The following is a 21,208-nucleotide window of genomic DNA, read 5'->3' on the forward strand; positions in this document are numbered from 1 at the left end:
GTACAGTATAATTACAGTGCCAGCTCAAACTAAACGCAATGTTTGAGGCCCTGAGTAATTAATGCTGACATGCAGGTGTTAATTCAGGCCTGTAGTTAGGGTTAGGGTTTTACCTTTTATAGCCAATTAAAGCAAACAAAATGAAACTAAAGCTTCCATGCATGTACATGTACGTACATGTACCTGTTTGAGAGCTTGGTTCTCCTGCCTTAACTGGAGTGCCTCTGAGCTGGATTGGAGTAGAGCAGTCTCTTTCTCCTCCATCGTAGAGCACACCTCTTTCACCTAACAAGGGGAGAAAAAATTAGGATTTACATGTGACTGTACACTAGTGCACATCATGTAAGTATTACATGGGTTGATAGAACGTTGTGGTATCAATTTTCTACACAATCGAAAGAACTTCGCATTCAAAACACGACATATACGGTAGATCACGACAAATTTTTCTTAAACCCGAAGGATCAACAGGTATACATGTATAACTAATACCCAATAAAAGAAACGCTCTGTACCTTATCAGTCAGTGATGTTCTCTCAGCTGAGAGTTGTTCCAGTATCCTTCCCCTCTCTGAAAGCTGCTTCTCTGAGGCAGATAACTGTTCCACGAGCCCCTCCTCACGACTTTCCCCTGCTGTGAGGTTCTCACGATGTTCTTGTCTCTCGTCTGCAAGCTCTTGCTCTAGCCTGTTGTCACGACCCTCCAATTGCTGAACCAAGGTCTGGAAACAGGGAAAAATGCAGGGTAATTGAGTGGTACACAGACTATACACCATGTAAGTCATGCGTGTACAATGTAATCCAAAAAAATGCACAGTAATTGAGTGGCACACAGACTTATACACTATGCCCTGCGGATACAATGCAATCCAACGGAGCAGTAACATTGCAGTCAGACTGTACGAATTTCCTCATGCACCTGTAACAGCAGGAATTCATTTGATCTCACGAAGTTTTCTAGAGTACTTATGGTAGATGTTTACATGTATATAAGTACATGTATGTATGCTAGTATGAATTTTCGTCATTTCCTAGCTTCCTGCAGAAACCAATTAGGATATTCCTTAACGACGAGTAAGTGTGAAGAACAGGAAATTAGTGTACGTATGGTATTAACATACCCGAGCATATAAAAAGGGAGAGGCAACAATTCTCATTAATGTACGTACATCTAAAAGTTGCATGACTATTATAAAGAAAAGCCATGGCCGCACAATCACATCGCTTGAGGTGATACAAAGTGTAAAACCAACATGGTGGTTGTTTGTGTTCATTAATATTATTGAATTGATTGAAAAAATGACGAGACAAAGCCAAAAGCTGGATTTACTAAAATCAACAAAGACCTCTGCTCTGGGACAGGCATATTCAATGTGTACCTGTGTTACAGTACCACAGTGGGAACAGATGAAATCACTGGGCTACAAGTGGAAGCCGTACGTAGGAAATGCAACCCTTACGGTATTCCCCCGGGCTATACCAAAGTAGAAGGTGATCTAAACAAAGGGGCTGGCGGAAAGTACATCTACAATGTACACTAAAAATGAGGAAATAGGAAAACCTAGCTATTATCGAATTGATGTCCTTGTCATGATTGTAGGCTTGTCTGGCCCGAGGCACCGTTCATTCGAATCAATCAAGACTGCAACGAAGGAGCTTTGGGAAGTATGTCTACATTGTCTATAAAAAAGCAGCTGCTGCATAATTTATTATCTTGCAGTAAAACTGTTGCCATTTGATAACTAATGAACAATAATTATGCATACGGTTGTAATATACAGTGTCGCCCCCTTGTGTCAGTGCTTGAATCTATCATAAACCTTTTTCAGTTATTTCTTGTGTGAGATAAGAACACTGAAGTACACAATCTCTCACCTTAATCTTGTCCAGTGCAGAGTCCAGTTGTTCTCGTGTCTCTGTCACTTCTCTCCTGAGATGCATCACCTCCCCCTCTCCATCCCTTCGTGAGTCCTCCATTTGTCCCTGTAGCTGGCCGTGGAATTGTCTCATGGTGTCCAGTTGAGATTGGAGCTGTGTCACTAGTGCCTGAGAGTCACCTGATTTTCCCTCGACCTGAGATACATGTACCTGCATGTGCACCGTACCGGGAGTGTTATCAACCAAAAGTAATTATACTGGCATCGATAACAATGACTATAATAATACTTACATGTAAGCTCTATAATATACCACGTATAATTAAGAGGATTTATTCGCCCCAAAAAAATGTGTGCTCTACACATAAAGCGCATGTACGTAATATACAAATAAGCAAATTGTGCACGTATGCAGTGCTTAACACTATAATTATTAAGAAATTAATATGGAAGGTATAAAAAACGAATGCAGTTGCTATAATTATCCATGGATTGAAGGTTAATTCAACAAGCATGAGCACTCACCACAGTAGCGTATTGTTGCACCAGGTTGCTGATAGATCCGTGGAACATGGTGAGTTGTGAGTGAAGAAGAGAGAGATCCGGTAGAACAAACCCAACTTGACCACTGTTGGCTGGCTCCATGTGGTGTGAGGAAGCGTCCAATGGGATTGCACCACTCTGGTCGGTAGATGGTGGTAGCAAGTGGTTAGGGATAGCGTCCAATGGGATTGCAGCATTGTGGTCAGCTGACAGACTGGTGGTCATGAAGACAGTGCTTGAGTCCAATGGTAGTACACTAAGGTCAATGAGCGGCTGAGCGTGGAAAAGAATACACATAATTTACACACAAACACAAGACATATATAATTTATGGCTAAATTAAAGAGGCGGATATAATTATATTTGGTGAGCACAAGAGATTGAATAGACCCTTGCCCATATACATGTACATGTGTATAATTGGGAAAAAAAGCATGTAAAAAATGTAACAACTCCTCTTGCAGTTATTCATTAGTCAGCACTTTCACATAATTAGAAATCTATAGGATATACACATACGTATACTGTTGTGGCTAACCCTATTGTGGGTGAACTCATTTGCAGGGCTTTTGCTTACATGTATTATACAGTACGCATGCATGTACATCGGATACATATACTTTACCACTTCCTGCCTTACTATGACTGTGCTAAAACGATCCCTTTTAGGTTGTACGTACACTAAGATTTAAGTACTCTGCACCCTTTCTTATGCAGTGACACAATTTCAACTACAACTTGACACAAAAGAAAATGCACATTCTATATAAAGGGCCTAATTACAATACCAGCTGCGTAGTTACAGTACATGCATTGCCGTGGTAGATTATTGCGGATGTTGAGTCTGATCATGAGGGCTAGTATCTAATTGATTAATTGATTACGCTCAAGAAGGAAAGGTGAAAAATTCAGAAAGCAACACTCTGTCCACGCACATGTTGAGGTGATCGACCATGGAGGTATACCATAATTATACCATTATTATATAATTATAATTATTGGCTGCAAACTTCAAAAGGGGCTGATGTACTATAGGCAAGCATAATTATAATGATTATAATTATGTTAAACTGGAAACAGATCTGCATGTACATGTACATTGAACAAAATAAATACAAAGATTCACACGATGCGATGCTGGTATACCTAAGCTGTGACATTGATATGCTAAAAGTGATTTCTGAATCAATACAAGGCATGTACATGTATCTTGTCGGAAGATATGTGTCACTGTCCATGTTATAATTATGAACCTCTGTAAAGTGAGGAATAAGATATACATAAAATATAATAATGGCATGCCGGATTCTACATGTCACTGTCCATGTACAGAAAGAACAGCAGAAGCAACAATATTCACAACTCATGATCATACGTGTAGATACATCTACACGATAATATTATAGGCTTTGGCACGTACATCAGGCGCAGCGTATATAACAAGTATACGTAAATGCATTAAAGCAGCTACATACCATCAGAAAGCAGACATTGGACTTGCTGATCGAACTTCAAGAAAAAGTTAAAAATTGGAACAATGAAGCTCTGCATTGCAGTTATTCTGCTAATAGCTATTGTGCGAAATTCGTCAGCCAGGATTGGAGGAGTGGTGTACACAAGATGGGGAAGCAGCACTTGCCCTTATACATCCACACGTGTCTATTCAGGAGCAATGGCAGGAACCAGCTACCAGTTTAGAGGAGGTGCATCCAACATGCTTTGCATGCCATTCAACCCCGACTATTACTATACACGTTCTGGGACACAAGGTCACAGCTACCTGAATGGTGCAGAATATGCACAGCCTCTACATGTACGTTACAGTTCTCCAGAGCTCAATGCACCCTGTGCTGTGTGCACTGTTTACACACGAAGTCAAGTCCTTATGATTCCAGGAAAAATCTACTGTCCATCTTCGTGGACAAGAGAGTACTTTGGCTATCTCATGTCCGAGAGCGCAAATGAGTATCGCAGTACATTTACTTGTATTGACAAATACCAAGAGGGTTTGGCAGGCAGTAGAGGTCATTCCCCCGCAAGTGATCTATGGCATGTCGAGGCAAGTTGCTCCGGGTTGAAGTGCCCACCTTACAGTCCAAGCAAGGAGCTCACTTGTGTTGTGTGCACAAAGTAAAAAAAACAGAGAAACAGCATAAACTTGTAACAGTATAATATAGCTACATGTATGACAATTTGTCTACAATCAATTCTTGATGGAAAGTCAGCGCAAAAAGTTAAAGGCTAAAATATTTAACGATTATTACTTTGTAATTATTATATATATTATATATGTACGTAAGCATGAAATAAATCCCCCCCTGAAAAATGCTGAGTATGTACAGGTGTATATAACACTGTCCATCAGTGAGTGAATGGGCCATTAGCAGGTACGTTGTTAGCCTCCTTCACTAGCCTCCCCTGAAGAGAAGGCCTGCTACTGACTGCTTGCGCATGCGCAACATTATTGGATATTTTTTCCCGTAAAATGTCTTATAATACTGAATTTATCACGAAAATATTCTGACAAGTAAGTATTGAAAGTCACAGAGCTATTTTATACTATTTAGCTACATGTAGCTAGCTAGCTAGAGACAAAGCTGTAGTTTTATTGCACAGCTATGTACAGCTATTTTCTTTCTGATAGAGTCAGTAGCAGTAGTATAGTAGACTTTCACTATTATGGGCTATTGTCAGCTTTCACTCCGTTCAGACGATTGTCATCCACACTGTTGCAGGCTGTGGGTCTTCTGTTAGCATAGCAGGCTACGGGTAGCTATCAGCTCTTTCTCAGATGGGCTAGAAACCTTCAATCGAACTTTCTATCTACTTCCTTCAATCCACTTCCGTTCGTTGTGACGTCATTGTTTTACTGAGCATACACGTTGTTATCCTGCGTTAGCCGGTATCTGGCTAATGGTTAGCGCATGCGCGAGCACTCGATACCAGGCCCTAAAATAAATGTTCATGTCCATGCACTAACTGTAAGAATCCGATCGGATCACTCTCACAACGTACTAGCCTCGATTCCAAACCGCTCTTCCTCGAAGAGAGGGCCTGGTATCGACTGCTCGCGCATGCATACATGCATGTATACTGCATAACTAGAAAATTTGCCAGGTATTATAATGTGGAAAATGAGCCATTTGAATCGACTTGGCATTTTTTTTATTTGGCGTCTACACACACACAGACACACAAACACACTACCGTATACCTCGCTTGCGCATGCGCACCGAGGCATAAAAAGGCATCCCATGCATGCAGGCTACTCACCTGGTCATATATACTTTGTTGTGTGTGATCATGGTCCCCTGGGCTGATAGGGTCAGGACCCCCCACAGTGTGGGTGGGGGAGCCAGTAGGGGTCATCAGGGACACTGAGAGGAATGAGTGAGCTGTGTCATCAAAGTCCTGGATATGGAGAGAGAAGTAGTTAGTATACAAGATCAAGAACATACAATAACTGGTATAAACGCTACATGTACATGCAATCTACAAACAATGAATGGGAATCAACAAATATGCCATTGTAGTGTACACAGTTTTTCAACAGTTAGGATTGAAGTCTCTTTAACTACATGTACAAGTCAACTCTCATCTCACTCCAGTACACACCTCAGAGGTGCTGTGGTGGGTGTGGCTAGTGAATGGGGCGGTGGTGTCCAGGGGGACAATGGAGAGGGTGGACATGCCCTCCGAGAGGGGGGTGGTCCCAGTCATATTGTTCGGCGTGCCGACAAGTGTACTCGCTATGAGGACAGTGCAGTAAAGTGTTTAGAACGCCAATATGAGGATTCAACTGGGCTAGCTGTAAATTGTACATGCAGGCATACACTGTTACGTGTATACACATACAAATGTATGCATGTATATACGTACATGTAAGTAACAAAAAGTTTAGTTTTGAGGTTATGCATGCTTCAAAACTAAAGTTACTGCTAGTGCTGCCTATACAGTGCACACAAAAACCACAGTCATACGAAGTATGTACCTTCACTTTGTAGAGCACTGGCCTGTTGACTGATGATCCCACTGTCCACACTGGGAGTCTGAAGGAGAGAATAACACAGACATCTTTATAACAAAAACAGACACAAATTGTCTTGTGCGTAACCATTAATTTTGTGAAAATGTTTCATAGACATCCTACAGAAGCAACCAACCAACCAATTCCTATACTGAATGTGAAATCAAATGGAACCCACTGTTCACCGTAGAGTAATAAAAGTCTACTGCAAAGATAAAAATTGAGTGACGTCCGCATTGTACGATATACATGGTTGTAGCTATAACATGCAGTGTTACAGTAGCAGTGCGTACCAGCTTCATTAGGGTCCAGTCAGAGGACTGTTTAGAAGATGCACTGCCGCCCGTGGCCGCGCTGTGTGGCGCTGCGAGGCCATAAGGGGTGTGTAGGGGGTGTGGCTGTATGGGTGAGGACACGGTGGAGTGGGAAAAGTCACTATCACTTGGTGACACTACTGCAAAGGGAAAAATAAATACATACAGTTCATGTACATAGACCTTAAAAATAAGTATAATATCATACTGTAACGTGTCTATTTTCACATTATTATGTGTACATGTACACCATCAGTATCGTCCCGATCAATGATCCAACAAGCAGCTTTAGCTATCGACTATTTAACTTCGTAAATAATCATTCACTCCGTAAATAGAGGAAGAGTGACTTTCACTCTCTATCTATTGTTTATGGCATACCTGGCATGTGTATATGCATGTACACTGGTACATGTGCACAAGAGGTACACACTGTACAGTACATCTGCTCACATACACACCAAGGCTGCATTGAGGGGGGGGGGGGGTGAGGGGGGTAATTCGCCCCCCTAGGATCGGGCAGGTTCATTAATAGGCATTTTGTACTGCTTTTAACCAGAATCACCCTAAGGCCCTCAAGCGCAAGCAAACACTTGGTGAGAGTGCTACAGGTGTTCGGTATGGTTCGACCCCCTTCGAACCAAATATCCACATACGCCGCGGGGCTTCCACATGGTAATAAATATTTTTCTCACCTTGCTGTGCTATTAGTCTCTCGGACAGTCTGGACTCAATATCACCATGGTTGCTATGGGAGCCATCGAGCCCATCAGGGTGGGTGTGGCCTAACACTGATTGGACGACAGTGGAGAGCTCGAGGCAGTTACTCACTGCTGCATACAGAGCGGTCACAGTGGAGCGTAGGAGGTCCCTATGGTGGGGGTGGATTGATCAATTAACCAAGTTGCTTATACAATGTTATTGTAGTATATCATGCTGCATGTATGGCATTATTAATAAATATCTCGTGGGACTGAGTATCAAACTAAATTTAAACACAAACGGATAATGTACATGTACATGTAACAGGCAACAGGACTACATGTACATGTACATGCGCTGCACGAGGCACAACATACCTTTCAGCATGCAAAGTCCTAATCTCTGCAGCCAGTCTTTCTTTATCACCATTCGTCTCATTATCTTCTGCTTTTCTAAGCTGTCTCTCAGTCTGTAACTGTTCAGTTAGTGCGGCTTCTCTCTCTGTGTACTGTAAGGTCAGGGCGGCTTCTCTCTCCCTGTACTGCTCGGTTAGGGCGGATTCTCTCTCTGTGTACTGCTTGTTCAGGGCGGCTTCTCTCTCGCTGTATTGCTGTCTATCTGTTACTAATGCTTGCAGCTGCTTGTTCAGGGCATTTTCTCTCTCCCTGTACTGCTCGGTTAGGGCAGTTTCTCTCTCTTTGCACTGCTGTGTCTCTGTCACTAATGCTTGCAGCTGCTTGTTCAGGGCGGCTTCTCTCTCTATATACTGCTCAGTTTGGGCAGTTTCTCTCTCTTTGCACTGCTGTCTATCTGTTACTAATGCTTGCAGCTGCTTGTTCAGGGCATTTTCTCTCTCCCTGTACTGCTCGGTTAGGGCAGTTTCTCTCTCCTTGCACTGCTGTGTCTCTGTCACTAATGCTTGCAGCTGCTTGTTCAGGGCGGCTTCTCTCTCTGTGTACTGCTGTCTCTCAGTCTCTAGTTGTTGCAGCTGCTTGGTCAGAGCTGCTTCTCTCTCCCTGTACTGCTGTCTCTCAGTCTCTAGTTGCTGTAGTTTGGTCTCTAGATCATTGTTCAGTCGAGATAGTTCTTGCCTTTGTGTGTAGAAACGAAAAAGTGCATGTGACATGTGATGCACTGAACATGTGTGTGTAAATCTGTACTCATGCATCTAAAATGATCTACATGTAACAAGCAACAAGGTGACCCTTAAGAATCAAATTTTCTCTAGATGAGAAGACAGTTTTATGTACAGTGGGACAAAATATACACGTACAATGTATTTATACGTACACCTGCAGTGCTATTATACATGTAGTGGTAACCCATGGGCATACTAATGTGAAGCACATGCAGTTGAACGGTTTGGATGGAGCTTAAATGCATGTATATCCTGATTGAAGGGTGACAAAATATAGAAAGGGTTTGGGTCCTACATGTACATCAAGGTGGCGACAAATACGCTGGTTTCATATTATACAGTATATGTATATGCACACAAACTAAATATTGGACCTTGGACCATACCTAACATTGAGCTCCAGTTGGTCACTCTGGTCATCCTGAACCTCCTGTTGGGCCAACTGCTCCTCACATCTCTCCTGGATAGTCTTCATCTCTTTCTTGTGAGCCTCCACAATGGCTGCTATCTCTCGTTCACGTTCGGAGTCCAATTCTCCTTTTAGCATCTGTATATTATGCTCTTGTGACGACACAAGATCGACGTTTTCCTGCCTGAGGGCATTGACCTCCCCTTCATGCAACTGCTGCAGCTTGTTAGTCATTACTTTGAACTTGGCCATGTGATCTTGTTTCAGTTGCTCACGAAGTTCATTCATTTTCAACCCTTGTTCGGACTTGAGAGATGCAATTTGCATTTGTAGAGACTCGATTTCTGTGTCATATTGTGCAGCTTGTAGTTCAAGCTCAGTTGAATATTGTCCTTGAATTGTATCAAGTTCCATGGATGTCGATTTCTCTTTACACTCACCAGTCAAGGTTTCCAGTTTCAAGCAATGTTCGGTGTTAATTCTTTCCAGCTCAGCTTTATGCGATAATTGTAGCTCAGATATTTGCTTCTGGTGTGCAAGTTCAAGCTCTTGTCTGGTAACATCCATTCCTCTGTCTTTATCAACCAAACACTCTGCTACAGCTTCTTCAGTGTGTCGGAAATGTTCGTCTTCCAACTGTGCTCGAATCTTCGTTTCAAGTTCTACTCTTTCTGTCCCATACTTTTTCTCGATATCAGCCAAGTCTCTTTCATGTTTTTTCTTGAGAAGATTAACTTGTGTCTTTCTTTCAGTCACCATTTTTTCTTCGAGTTTGGTAAGTTTCAGTTCATACTCTGCTTTTAATTTGGATGGAGATTCAGGTCGCTTTTGAGGTGATTTTGGAGGAGGGGTTTTTTCTCGGCGCTCAGTTAAAGCTTGCTCTCTTTGCTGTGAGAATCGATCTCTGATTCGTTGAATCTTGGATGGACTGAATAGTGTGGACTCACTTTGTACTATGTCTACTAAATCCTCCTCTCTCATATTGGGTCGCGATCGGGATGTGTGCGCATCACTTGCCGACTGGGGGCGAGGGGAGCTGAACACTTTGAGTGCTTTAGGCCTCGGCTCTGAGTGTGTACGTAGGTCACTCATCTCGGACTGGTGCTGGACAATAAGTTCATCTTTTTCGAGTTGGTGGCTTCGAAGCAGTTCTTCTGCGTTTTGTTCGTGAGCAAGCAAAAGCTCATCTTCTTTTTGCAAATGCTCTTTTTGGAGGTTTTCAAATTCCTTTGCATGAATAGCCTGAGCTTCTAATAACCTTCGTTCACAGTGTGATTGAATGGCTGCCACCTTGTCTCTTTGTTGGGCTTCAATCGCTAGTATCTGTTGATAGTGGGTCTCCTCAAGTTCGGACTTATTGTCCGCTACTTCACGCTCAATTGATTCCAATTCTGACTCCAGTGCTGTAATTTTCGATTCATAGTCGACTCGAAGTGTGGTTTCTGTTTGGGAATGAACAGCTTTCAAGAGAGCGAGCTGTGATTGGTGGTAAGCTTGAATTTCCAATTCCTTGTCCTGCAGTGCTTGCTTGTAAGAAGCTGCCATGTCTTCAGTAGAAACCTGCTTGTTTAGTTGCTCTTCAAGCCGTTTAATGCGATCTTGAAACAATTCAATTTCCTGCTGTTTTTCTGCATAACTGGCTTTCCTTGAATCTTCAAAGTCCGCTATCATCTTCTCAATCTCCTGCTGATGCGATTTCTTGCTGTCAATTTCAAGAGACGTCATTTGTTCAGCAAGTTGCTTGCGAAGAACCTCGCACTCTTGTACCGTTGAGTCATATTCAACTTGATGCAGTTCTTTTAGTGCCTCCATTTGCGCTTGATGAGCGATTCTATTTGCCTTGAGTGCATTTTCCATTTCTTCAGAATGAACAACTTTTATCTGCTCAATTTCAAGATTGTGCTTTTCAGTCATTTCTAAACGACAATTCTCTAAACAATCTTTTAGTTTTGCCTCCCAAGAGAGATTGTTTGCATCCATCTTTAGTTCGAACTGGCTTAGCAGCTCTCTTTCTTTGGCACTTAAGGTCTCTGCCAATTCTTGATCTTGCTCGAAGCGTATCTTAGCATTCTGCAACTGCCTAGTCAGCTCGTCTTTGACAAATGGTTGAAAGAACAGCTCCGTTGGATGCTCCGGATCAGTTAATATCGAGGCTTCAAGGTCCTGGGGTTTTTGTGGCCGTTCACTTTCCTGATACCTAGGTGAATTATCCTGTGAGAGGGGTGGGTCTCTCAGAATAGCTGGATGCTCAGCCATTTAATCTACTTCGAATCAGCACCGTAGCCCAAATCAGAGTAGAGTAGAATGATTCGTTCGCTTTTCCTAATGTGTTAAGATAGAATGTGCTGAACGTGTTTGACTAACATTTTTTGGTCTATACCTACTCAGTAGATTTTACTAGCTACTATATGCATTCATACCAAACAGGACAAGACAAAGTGCTATAAATAGATCTATTTGAAAACAAACACAATGGGCTCTATTTGAACATAAAATCAGCGTACCTTCAGTGGTCCAATAATCGATAGTCTAATCTTGAACCAGGATCCACTCAAGACTTTGTCACAAAGAAAGAAATTAAAGTCCAGATTGGAATATCCTACATTTATGTCATGGGAACCAGTGGTGCCTGCACCAAACAGCTACACCCACATTTTCCTGTACACAACCGCCACTTTGGACAAAACAAACAAGCGATCTTTACCAGATATAAAAGCTATCTTTACCAATAAAGTGCACCTCTGCATGCATAATAATTATGGTGCAGACTTATAATTACAGCAAGAGTACATGATTATCGACAATAATTATAATGCCAAACAGTAATCAGATCTATACAAGTAACACACAAATTGAAAGATAATATACATGTAGTTCCCTGGACTCCTAAAATACATTTACCAAATAAAACTATTTCTTGTGCCTAGCAGTTTTCTTTTTTGGTCCCCTTGCCTTCACTTTTCCACCCTTATCTTCACTGTATTCTGTTTCTTTCAGTTTCATTTTGGACTCAATAGTTTCAAGTTCGTTTTTAAGCTGCTCTTTCTGATTCTGCAACTCTTGCTCGAAGCGGCTCTTTTCCACGAGTACTTCCTCTAGGCGTTGTTTTTCAGAGAGTCTTCGCTCAAGCTCGGTACGATGGAGAGATAATTCTTTCTCAAGAGTAGATCGCTCAGCAAGCTTGTCAGTCAGTGCTTGTTTGGCCTTAGTGAGTGTCTCTTCCAGCGAGCTCCTGTCTTTACCCACGTTACCTTTAGAGGGTGTCAAATTTTGACTGTTTCGAAGCGACTTCTCTCTAAGTTCAGATTCTTTCAATTTTTGAGTAAACTCGCTGTAGCTAACGGACAATTCTGATTCTTTATCAGCCAGCTGTGTTTGCAACTCTTGCACATTTTTCTCCAACTGTTCCACCTTCTCCTGCCAACTTGTATTCTGTTGATCCAAAAATGCAACCTTCTCATTAGCAGTAGAAACTTCAGCAGCCTGATGGGCTTTTTCTTGGCACACTTTTTCGAAATCTTCTCTCAATTGCTCGTAACGTTCTTTATGCTTGTCCTCAGACGCTGTACGTAATACTTCCTGCGTGTCATTAAGCTCTCCTTCCAATCGTGTGTTTTGCTCTTGAAACTCGTTGACTTTGTCAACAGTTTGGCCGAGTTGAGATTGCAGGCTCTGAATGGTAGTAGTCTGTTCAGCAACTAACTCTTCTTTTTCTTGGAGTTTTGTGGACAGTGTTTCTAGCTTTAGTTCAAACTCAGCAATCATTCGCTGTATTTCCTTTTCTTGACCTTCTTTCATGGATTGCAGGCTCTGAATGGTAGTGGTCTGTTCAGCAACTAACTCTTCTTTTTCTTGAAGTTTTGTGGACAGTGTTTCTAGTTTTAGTTCAAACTCAGCAATCATTCGCTGTATTTCCTTTTCTTGACCTTCTTTCATGGCTACTTTCTGTTGTAAAGTGTCCATTTCTTTTGCAGTTTCAGCAATCGTTTGATCCAGTTGCATACGTCGAGTATTAGAATCAGTAACGTATTGCGTAGCTTGTTCAAGTTGTGCTTGCAGTGACATTACAGCTTCATCTTTAGACTTAAACGTGTCTTCGAGCATTTCAATTTTCTCTTTCAAACCAGCCGCCTCGTCTTTAAAGGGAACAAGTTCGGCAATTTGTTGCTTGAGTGATTCGATCTCTTCGTTTGCTCCCCAGCTAGTTTCCAACTGTTCTTGTACCGAATGCGATTTCTCGACCAATTTCTGACATTTCTGAGTAAGTGAGAACACTTCAGTATTGAGAGAGTCGTTCTGAGCTTGTAAGTCAGCAATAGCAACATTCTTACACGCCAAATCATTTGTGAGTCGAGCCAGCAATTCTTCGTTCCCAGTACTTGCAATTTGTGATTGTCTCACTTCTCCTAGCTCGGTCTCCAAAGCCTCGGTCTTAGCTCCCACTTCATCCAACTCTTGCTGTAACGCACTCAGCCGCAACTTATCTTGTTCGTGGGAACTCTGAGAAATGCTCAAGTCCACTTCAAGCGACTTGCTTTTGTTCTGATATCGATCACAGTCTTGTGATAGTCGTTCCATCTCAGTGTTAGTCCTTTGGAGAGTTTGGTTTGAGTCGCGAATCTGACGTTGAGCTAGTTCTAGTTGAGAGAGCAGGTCTTTACGCATGGCCTCCAATTTAGAGCACTCGTCTTTTAAAGCTGTCATTTTGCTCTCCAACTGAATAATTCGTTCATTCGATTTTGTGGAAATGTCATCAGCATCAGATTTTGTGGCTTTCTCAATCAATACTTTGTACTCGTCCATGAGTTGTTGAATCTCAGCTTGTTTTATTGCTTCAATCTCGAGCAGTTGTTGAGCTTTCTCAGCCTCTAACTTCTTAGTCCATTCTTCTCTCAGTTTTGACATCTCTTGGGTGTGATTTAGCGTGAGACTTTCAATTTCATTAGAGTGACTGTTCTCCAACTGTTCGTGAAGATTTTTCAAAGCTTTCTCGTGTATAGTTTCTAATTCAGATATCCTTTTTTTGTGTCTAACTTTCAGCAGTTCGATTTTCTCATGACGTCTTCTCTCAGTGTCTCCAGATTCAACAGAGGCAGTAAAACTAGCGAGCTCCTCTTCAAGTGACTTAATATGCGAGTCTAATCTTGCTGTAGCCTGCTCAACTTGATGGCTTTTCTCTCTCTCAATCTGCTGACGATACAATTCGATCCCATCTCTGTACTGCCTTTCTTTTTCGTCCAACTGATTCTGAAAACTTATCTCCTGTTTGCGATAGTTTTCGAGTTGTTTCTGTAGACCACTCATATGCTCCTCGGCAGCTTCAAGACTGCCTCTCTCGGCGTTAGACTCTCGAATGCTCTGGTTCAAAGTGTCAACCTCTACGCTATAGTCTTGTTTGAGCTGCTCAAGTTGTTCTTGGTGACTTTTTGTTATGCTCTCGACAGTAACACTCTTTTCTGTTTCGGCTTGGAGAAATTTGCGGTGATAATCGTCGGCCATTTGTTGCAACGATCTCAATCGTTCTCCATAATCCTCTCTTATTTTGCTCAGTGTGGCCTCGTTTTGTTCACGTAGACTGTCTAGATCACTTTGCGATTCTGATTCAGATTTGTGCAGTATGGCCTCAAGTTTGGACGCCTTTTCTTTCCAATCGTTGAGTCGATTTTCAAAGCTGTTTGAATCGTGTCTTGCTTTCTCCAGTTCGTCAAGGTGGGACTCAGACAGTTGGTCATAGCGTGCTTGAATCTCGTCTTTTGCTTGACGTAAATTAGAATGGTCAATTTGTGATTGGTTTAGCTTGAAACTCAGTTCTTGTGCGAGTGCATCACTTTCATTTTTCTGTTCCAGCAGAGCTTGATGTGCAGACATGAATTGGGCATGGACTTCCTGCAACTTGGTGTTTGCTAATTGTTCAGTTTGACAACGATAGTCTTCAAGTTGTTTTTGGGTACTTTGCTGCATAGTGGTCTTCTCTTGTTGGTGTTCAACTAGCATTTGATTTTTCTCTGCTGCAAACATTTCAAGCATTTTCGTCTTGATCATTTTCAGTCTTTCAGCTTCTTGTTCATCAATATCTTTCGGCCCCTCGTTATCTTCCATTTGACTGGTAAATTTATCAGTAAGTCTTGCAACATGCTCAGCGTGTTTCTGGTCTTTCTCAGCTAGAAGTGTTGCTTGAATTTCTTCTTGCTTCTTGAGAATGTTCTCAACTTCTAGTGAGTGTGATGAAGAGACGTCTGCTAATTTTCTCTCAAGCTCTTGGTGAGCCGATTCTGATTGCATGAGTGAATGTTGGAGATTGGCAATTTGTGACACGTACGAATTAGCAACTTCTCGTTTTGCTATTTCGATTGAATTATCTTGATTTTTCCTGATCTGAAGTATCTCGTGCTGCGATTGATGTTGTTGGTCAAGGACAGTGTTTAGTTCATTCTGAAGTTGTTGTTTTGAGTCGAAAACTGCAGACAGTTGTTGCTCTAGCTCTGTAATTCGAGGAGAGGGGTTAATGTGCAACGACGTTGTCGTAGCGACAGTTCCATTGGGGTTATCGCCCGAAATATGTTCTGGTTCGAGTGGGGGATCAAAGGAGGTGGTCTGTAGGTTGGGCATCTGTAGAAATAAGAAGTGGTACATGTATGTGTACATTGACATTCTATGTGTGTGTACATGTACATTATGCGCATAGAATTCAAGTGATACATGTACTTAGTACATGCACTGTGATGGGACAATCATGTACATGTTCATGTATTTGAAGACAGCTAGCTACATGTGTACATATATATTACCACAATCAACAGAAGTACAATGCTGCACAAGAATATTATGGAGTGTAAACAAAGCAACCACTTCTGTACACGTAAATGTACTTGCAAGCCATAAATTACCACGGAAATACAAGAAGATCGATGTAACAAAAACAAGGCAACCACTTAACGTTATAAGATTGCACATCAAACAAGTAACCATAAGCCATACAATGAACTTGCAGGAAATTACCAAGACTGGATTTACAATCAATATCACTACTATAATAGTAACTGTTATAGTGCAATTTGCAACATTGTACATTACACTGCAATCTATTGTACAGAACTGCATGAGCCTTACAGTCACATCAGTACACGTGCACTATCAAAACCACACAGTACTCACAATGGGTAGCGAGGTGGACATCCTGGACAATGGATCTGGTGGAAGGTTCAAGTCATCCTCGAAAGACGTTAGTCCGAAATCATCCCATGGAATCGGTGATTCCTTGCCCCCCAGGGAGTCCAACGGCCCGGTCATCTCACCCCCTGTGGTAAGGTTAGGGGGCTCACTGCAAACACTCATGTCTGCTTCACTGACTGCATCGGTGCTTTTCTTAGGACGAACCTTCTTTTTCTTTTTCTTTTGCTGGAAGGCTTTCAACTGCAAGGGGAGAAAATAATTTATGCTGGTAAAATACGGAGTATACATGTAAGACCACATAAATAATTATTGGCCAGGGAAAGCACCACAAAGTAGAAACAAGCAACAAGCGGGGGAGAGCGTCCATCTTTATTCATGTACAAATGCACACAAGCCTAACACCACCTAATGTATAGTGTAACACAAGTACCATCCTGGTGCTAGATAATGATGATTACTGACATTACGTGCCCTACATGTAGGCATTTAATAGGCGCTATGGTGATAATTAGTGGCAATCGACTTAATTGTTCATCTCACACTTAATGATGTATGCATACCTACATGTATATATGTACGCAAAAATGTACAATCACAGCTCAATTAATACATCAAGTCATGACATGCACATAATTATGTTTGTCGACAATAATCTTATAAGTAGGTAAAAATGTATGTACTATACTGTAAATACTACTCCTGATATCTTATACAAAATCGATCAAAGTCTTAGTAGACGTTTACTTACGGTATAGGAATTAACAGGAAATCACACAAAACACACATACACGTACGTACGTACCTATCAAACTTATACCGTTTTATATAATACATTTTACGCTTTTATAAGTACATTAAAATAACGCGTAAAATAAAGCCTAGGGATTGTAGGTAAAGAAAGAGAATTTATTTACCGCCTCTCTTCCAGCTTGGAGTTTGGTCTGTCGCTCTTGGTCGTCCATGGCCGGCTAGGCTCAGTGGTAGGTAGCTACGTTCCTAAGCCAGTGATCAGTACCACCTTTTACCTGTGTACGTGGAGGTTGTATTTAATATTAAACCACACCATGTACAATAGGTTGTTGTGTCATAGAATAGATCACGTGTCTACTTTACCATACAAGCAAGAAAACCTCTGTTCTTGATCTTGCTGGCCGGCTCAATTCACTCAGGAAGGCTGCTTTAAGGAGTACGTGCAAGACAGACTATATTAAAAGGCAAGTGATCGATGTGATGATTGTTGAATTAGCAATCAAACTGTATAGATCTACTGCACTGACATGACAGTAAAGTCATATAGCTATTATTATTATGTTCATTGCAAGTACATGCACAAGTAGTTCTGATCAGAAAACTTTCTGAAATCACCTCTAAAAATGAGTACGGGTAGACATATACATTTATAGCATTATGTACTGAGGCTTCCACAGTAACGTATATATGAGTTCGAGTACGTGTGTACGTGTGTGTACGCCCACATTTAAATGTTAATAGGATCTAATTGCTGTTATGGGATTATGTGGGAGATTTAGTTGCTATCGGCTGAATAGTTTAACATTCACCGTGTTTCTAAAGTCAAATGTATTAGCATACATTATTTGTGCCTCGATGTGTGCATGCACAGCTGGCCGACCAGGTACGTACCATATAGCGGGTATATTTTGAGGGATAAAATGTTGCGTTTTTTGCTGATTAAGCATGTACCGCGGACATTTTATACCCTCGAATATTGAATGCATGCACCAAAAGGCTGATAAGTCTACCAAAATTAAATCCGCGAAAGTTTATACCCTTGATTTATACCCTCTATAATTATGGTAGTGTATTGTGTGTGTGTGTATGTGTGTGTATCACCACTTTTATAGCTGCTTGGCAGTTACAATTAAAGTACAGATAAGAGCTAATAATTATAGGCTTTTAGCCATTTGTGGATTTGCAAATAGAGCTTCGTTTTCGAGTTTTGGCTAGTTTTGCTTACCTTGATGGCCATTGCCATTGTTGTCTCGTGCACAGCTGTCCACCGAGGTATCAACACCCGCAGAGCTTTCATTATTTAAGGTTGACCTTTGAGTAAGAAGTTAATACTCATGTATGTCAATTTGAAGACTGGGAAATTTTAGTTTGTTTAGTGTCACTGTATAAATGTGTTTATATAAATTGCACTCGTACTTCACAAATAACGTATGTGAACATGTGATGATGCATCAATATGACAGCCTTCAGTTTCAGTTTAGGGCTAAATTGTGTACCATAATTATTACAAATACTGTGTTTTGTAAAGTATACCCTAAATTGTTGCATGTTTGGCTTTCACTGCATGCTTATGGGAGTATAATTATGTCAGCCATATAGCAACGTAATTATCTCGAGACGAACGAGTGATATATTGAGTGTGTGCATAGCAATCAAGTTTACGTTTGTATAATTATGCCTCGGTGCGCATGCGTAAGCGAGGTATACGGTAGTGTGTGCGTGTAGACTGTTTCAGCTGCTCAAGGATCAATGAAGTGCAAGTAAGAGTTTCTATAGGCTTCTAGTCATGTTTTCTTGGCTTGGTATTTGTGGATTTTCAAAATAAAGCTTCGTTCTCGAGTTATGCCTAGTTTTGCTTACTTGGAATGCCATTGCAGCCTTTTCAGAAGAGTCTGTAGCAAAACTTGTTCACCGAGTGTTGCTACTCTACTTAGTAGTTAGCTCTGCACTAGAACGCCAGCTATTGGTAGCTGCAAGAGTGAGAAGAGAGCTGCAAGGCTCTGCTGACTTGCAGCCCAGCATTAATTTTAGACTTGAACTTTTGGCATCGATCGTTATTAACAACAATCATCATCGATCATTACCCACTCTTTAAGTTTCCCTGTTATTCTGGATTCTGCATGCAGCAAAATTAAAAATGTTTATCATGATAATTATAATCAATGTGTGTATAAAAGCTAGCTATTAGTAGCTTTATGTTATGTAGCTTTGGCACCTCCACCGAGGCATCAGCACCTGCGGTGCTTTCATTAATGTACATTAAAAATGCACAATGTTCTCCCCAATTATCCACTAGTCGTGTGACCATAATCCCAGGCTTCAAGTATTATTGATCAGTGTAACTGCATGTACTGTACATACAATACACATTGTACATGCATATATATATGTATATATAATATATTATGTGTACAATGTATAGTTTAACTTATTATTTAATATAATGACGCCATCACTATTGCTATTCACACACACACACACAGATATTCCCTTGAGGATGGCCATGGAAGGGTTGGAGTCCATCCCCCACATCAGTGAGAGAATTAAGAGCGATAAACTACCCGTCAAGTACGAGTACAAACGTCCCGTTTTCCTCGAGATATCGCAACAAGAAGCCGATCAATCGACGGATCACGGCCTACGAATTATCCTCACCCCCCACAATGTTTTACAAATGCCGTGGCACTCGGGGTACGCTGAAACGATAAATTCTGGGAAAAGTCTTTACTCTAATGAGGATCAAGCTGCGATGCACGTCACACATCTTACTTTTCACGACACGGACAAAGACCAGGCTATGACAATCCCGTATGTTTTCTTTGGGATATTTGACGGTCATGCTGGTACCGGTGCTGCTCTGACAACGGCTAACACGATTCATTGTCACATCAAGGACAGGCTCACTGCAATCCGCCACTTTCTTGCGCGTGAAACAGCCAATGTGGTAGCTGAAGACGACCCTGGACTAGGGTTTATTACAGAGGCTATACCAACTGAATCTTTGGTAATCGGTGCTATGGAAGAGGCTTTTACGGAGATGGATGATCAAATACGACGGGAGAGAGAGACGTATCGTATCAAAGGAGGTTGTACGGCCATTGTTGCTCTGTATCTACAGAGTAAGCTCTATGTAGCAAACGCTGGAGATTGTCGGTGTATTTTATTGACGGAAAATTGCACCAAGATAACGGAGCTATCAATGGATTTCACACCGGAGACAGATAGAAAACGACTTCAAACTTTGGGCTACCTACAACCACAGCTCCTTGGCAAGTATTTTGGTCGAATTGAGTACCAGCGACGATTGAGAAAGAAGGATATTGGTCAGCGAGTGTTGTACCGAGATCGTCACATGGCTGGGTGGGGCTATCGCACAGTTTCAGAGGACGACGTCAATCGTGTTCCCATGATTATTGGCCATGGTAAACGAGCTCGACTCATGGCTACTATTGGGACCACTAGAGGATTTGGAGACCATGATTTGGAGGCTCCTGGAGGACAGTGGATTAAACCATTTCTAACCCCGGTGCCAGAAGTTCGAGTGCATGATTTGTCCGAGCATGACTACAAACCAAATGATGTAATGATATTAGCTTCCGACGGTCTTTGGGAGCGAATCACAAACGAAGAAGCTCAGGAAATTGCACAAGAGACGCTCGAAAAACATCCGATAGATGAGAAGATTTACACGAACATTGCACACGGTCTCATCCACGCTGCTAGGGGCACAATTGGCAAGAAGGGGTGGCGAACAAAGAAGGATCAAATCGCCAGTGGTGACGACATAACTGTTTTCGTAGTCCCGTTGAACTGTCATAGAACAGTACCGGAATCTGGTTGCCTAGGAGAGATGTACGACAATCCGTTAGAGTCGAACCCCATCACTTACGCGTCTGGGTCAGTGGAGGAGAGTGTTTCTAAGCAGTAGGATAATTCACTGGTTTAGTATTTTTGTATACAGGTGTATGTTTGAGTTGAGTTGTGTATATTGTATATTAATTTGGTTAATTGTGTATACTTGTGTATACAAATTATAATGTGTGGTACAGGGTTCACATAATTATAGAGGTCTTCTTAAGAGTAGAGACAAGGAGCTAGCGGATCTGCTCCTAGTATGTATATATATGTACATGTATGTAGAGCCTATAGATGCATGCCCCCGCCATCTCAGCTATATATACAATGTAAGTGGCCAGAGGCCAGAGTTCGAATAGTGGTACATGTACGTTTCAGCGATTTCTATGGCCACCGAGTTACGTCTAACCATAGATATAA

General features: G+C 41.6%; 6 protein-coding genes across 8 annotated transcripts in view; 3 read left to right on the plus strand and 3 right to left on the minus strand.

Annotated features, from left to right (window-relative positions):
• LOC135347790 (uncharacterized) overlaps positions 1–11,675 on the minus strand; it is a 45,905-nt gene extending 34,230 nt beyond the window's left edge. The window contains exons 1-12 of one of the 3 annotated variants that reach the window (XR_010398548.1): positions 11,515–11,675; positions 8,988–11,332; positions 7,841–8,554; positions 7,457–7,632; positions 6,741–6,901; positions 6,412–6,469; positions 6,036–6,169; positions 5,694–5,831; positions 2,403–2,693; positions 1,876–2,088; positions 516–722; positions 184–285 (exon numbers count right to left, since the gene is read on the minus strand). Coding sequence is in view for 1 of the 3 variants with exons in the window: in XM_064545839.1 (XP_064401909.1) it covers positions 184–285; positions 516–722; positions 1,876–2,088; positions 2,403–2,693; positions 5,694–5,831; positions 6,036–6,169; positions 6,412–6,469; positions 6,741–6,901; positions 7,457–7,632; positions 7,841–8,554; positions 8,988–11,266 (4,473 nt within the window). In the remaining 2 variants the exon portion in view is untranslated. The remainder of the gene's footprint in view (positions 1–183; positions 286–515; positions 723–1,875; positions 2,089–2,402; positions 2,694–5,693; positions 5,832–6,035; positions 6,170–6,411; positions 6,470–6,740; positions 6,902–7,456; positions 7,633–7,840; positions 8,555–8,987; positions 11,333–11,514) is intronic. The other 2 variants (XR_010398549.1, XM_064545839.1) reach the window with 2 other exon arrangements.
• The window catches only part of LOC135347803 (uncharacterized), a gene marked incomplete in the record, with an annotated part of 825,189 nt that overhangs the window by 135,489 nt on the left and 668,492 nt on the right, over positions 1–21,208 (minus strand).
• LOC135347834 (uncharacterized) overlaps positions 1–21,208 on the plus strand; it is a 160,759-nt gene that overhangs the window by 102,752 nt on the left and 36,799 nt on the right. The gene's annotated exons all lie outside the window — the stretch shown is intronic.
• On the plus strand, positions 3,846–4,728 carry LOC135347973 (short-chain collagen C4-like). Its single transcript, XM_064546145.1, has one exon. It carries the CDS (start codon positions 3,958–3,960, stop codon positions 4,552–4,554), a length of 597 nt encoding a protein of 198 aa, XP_064402215.1. The 5' UTR covers positions 3,846–3,957; the 3' UTR covers positions 4,555–4,728.
• Positions 11,805–17,260, minus strand: LOC135347801 (golgin subfamily A member 4-like). Its single transcript, XM_064545864.1, has 3 exons — positions 17,098–17,260; positions 16,166–16,423; positions 11,805–15,619 (listed from the first exon to the last, which is right to left on the minus strand). The coding sequence occupies exons 1-3, from the start codon at positions 17,143–17,145 to the stop codon at positions 11,921–11,923; spliced, it is 4,005 nt and encodes a 1,334-aa protein (XP_064401934.1). The 5' UTR covers positions 17,146–17,260; the 3' UTR covers positions 11,805–11,920.
• LOC135347904 (protein phosphatase 1H-like) lies at positions 17,249–20,954 on the plus strand. Its single transcript, XM_064546018.1, has 2 exons — positions 17,249–17,397; positions 19,417–20,954. Exon 2 carries the CDS (start codon positions 19,431–19,433, stop codon positions 20,859–20,861), a length of 1,431 nt encoding a protein of 476 aa, XP_064402088.1. The 5' UTR covers positions 17,249–17,397; positions 19,417–19,430; the 3' UTR covers positions 20,862–20,954.

The sequence above is a fragment of the Halichondria panicea genome, chromosome 14 (assembly GCF_963675165.1).
Source record: "Halichondria panicea chromosome 14, odHalPani1.1, whole genome shotgun sequence".
In the NCBI taxonomy this organism is placed as follows: Eukaryota; Metazoa; Porifera; class Demospongiae; order Suberitida; family Halichondriidae; genus Halichondria; species Halichondria panicea.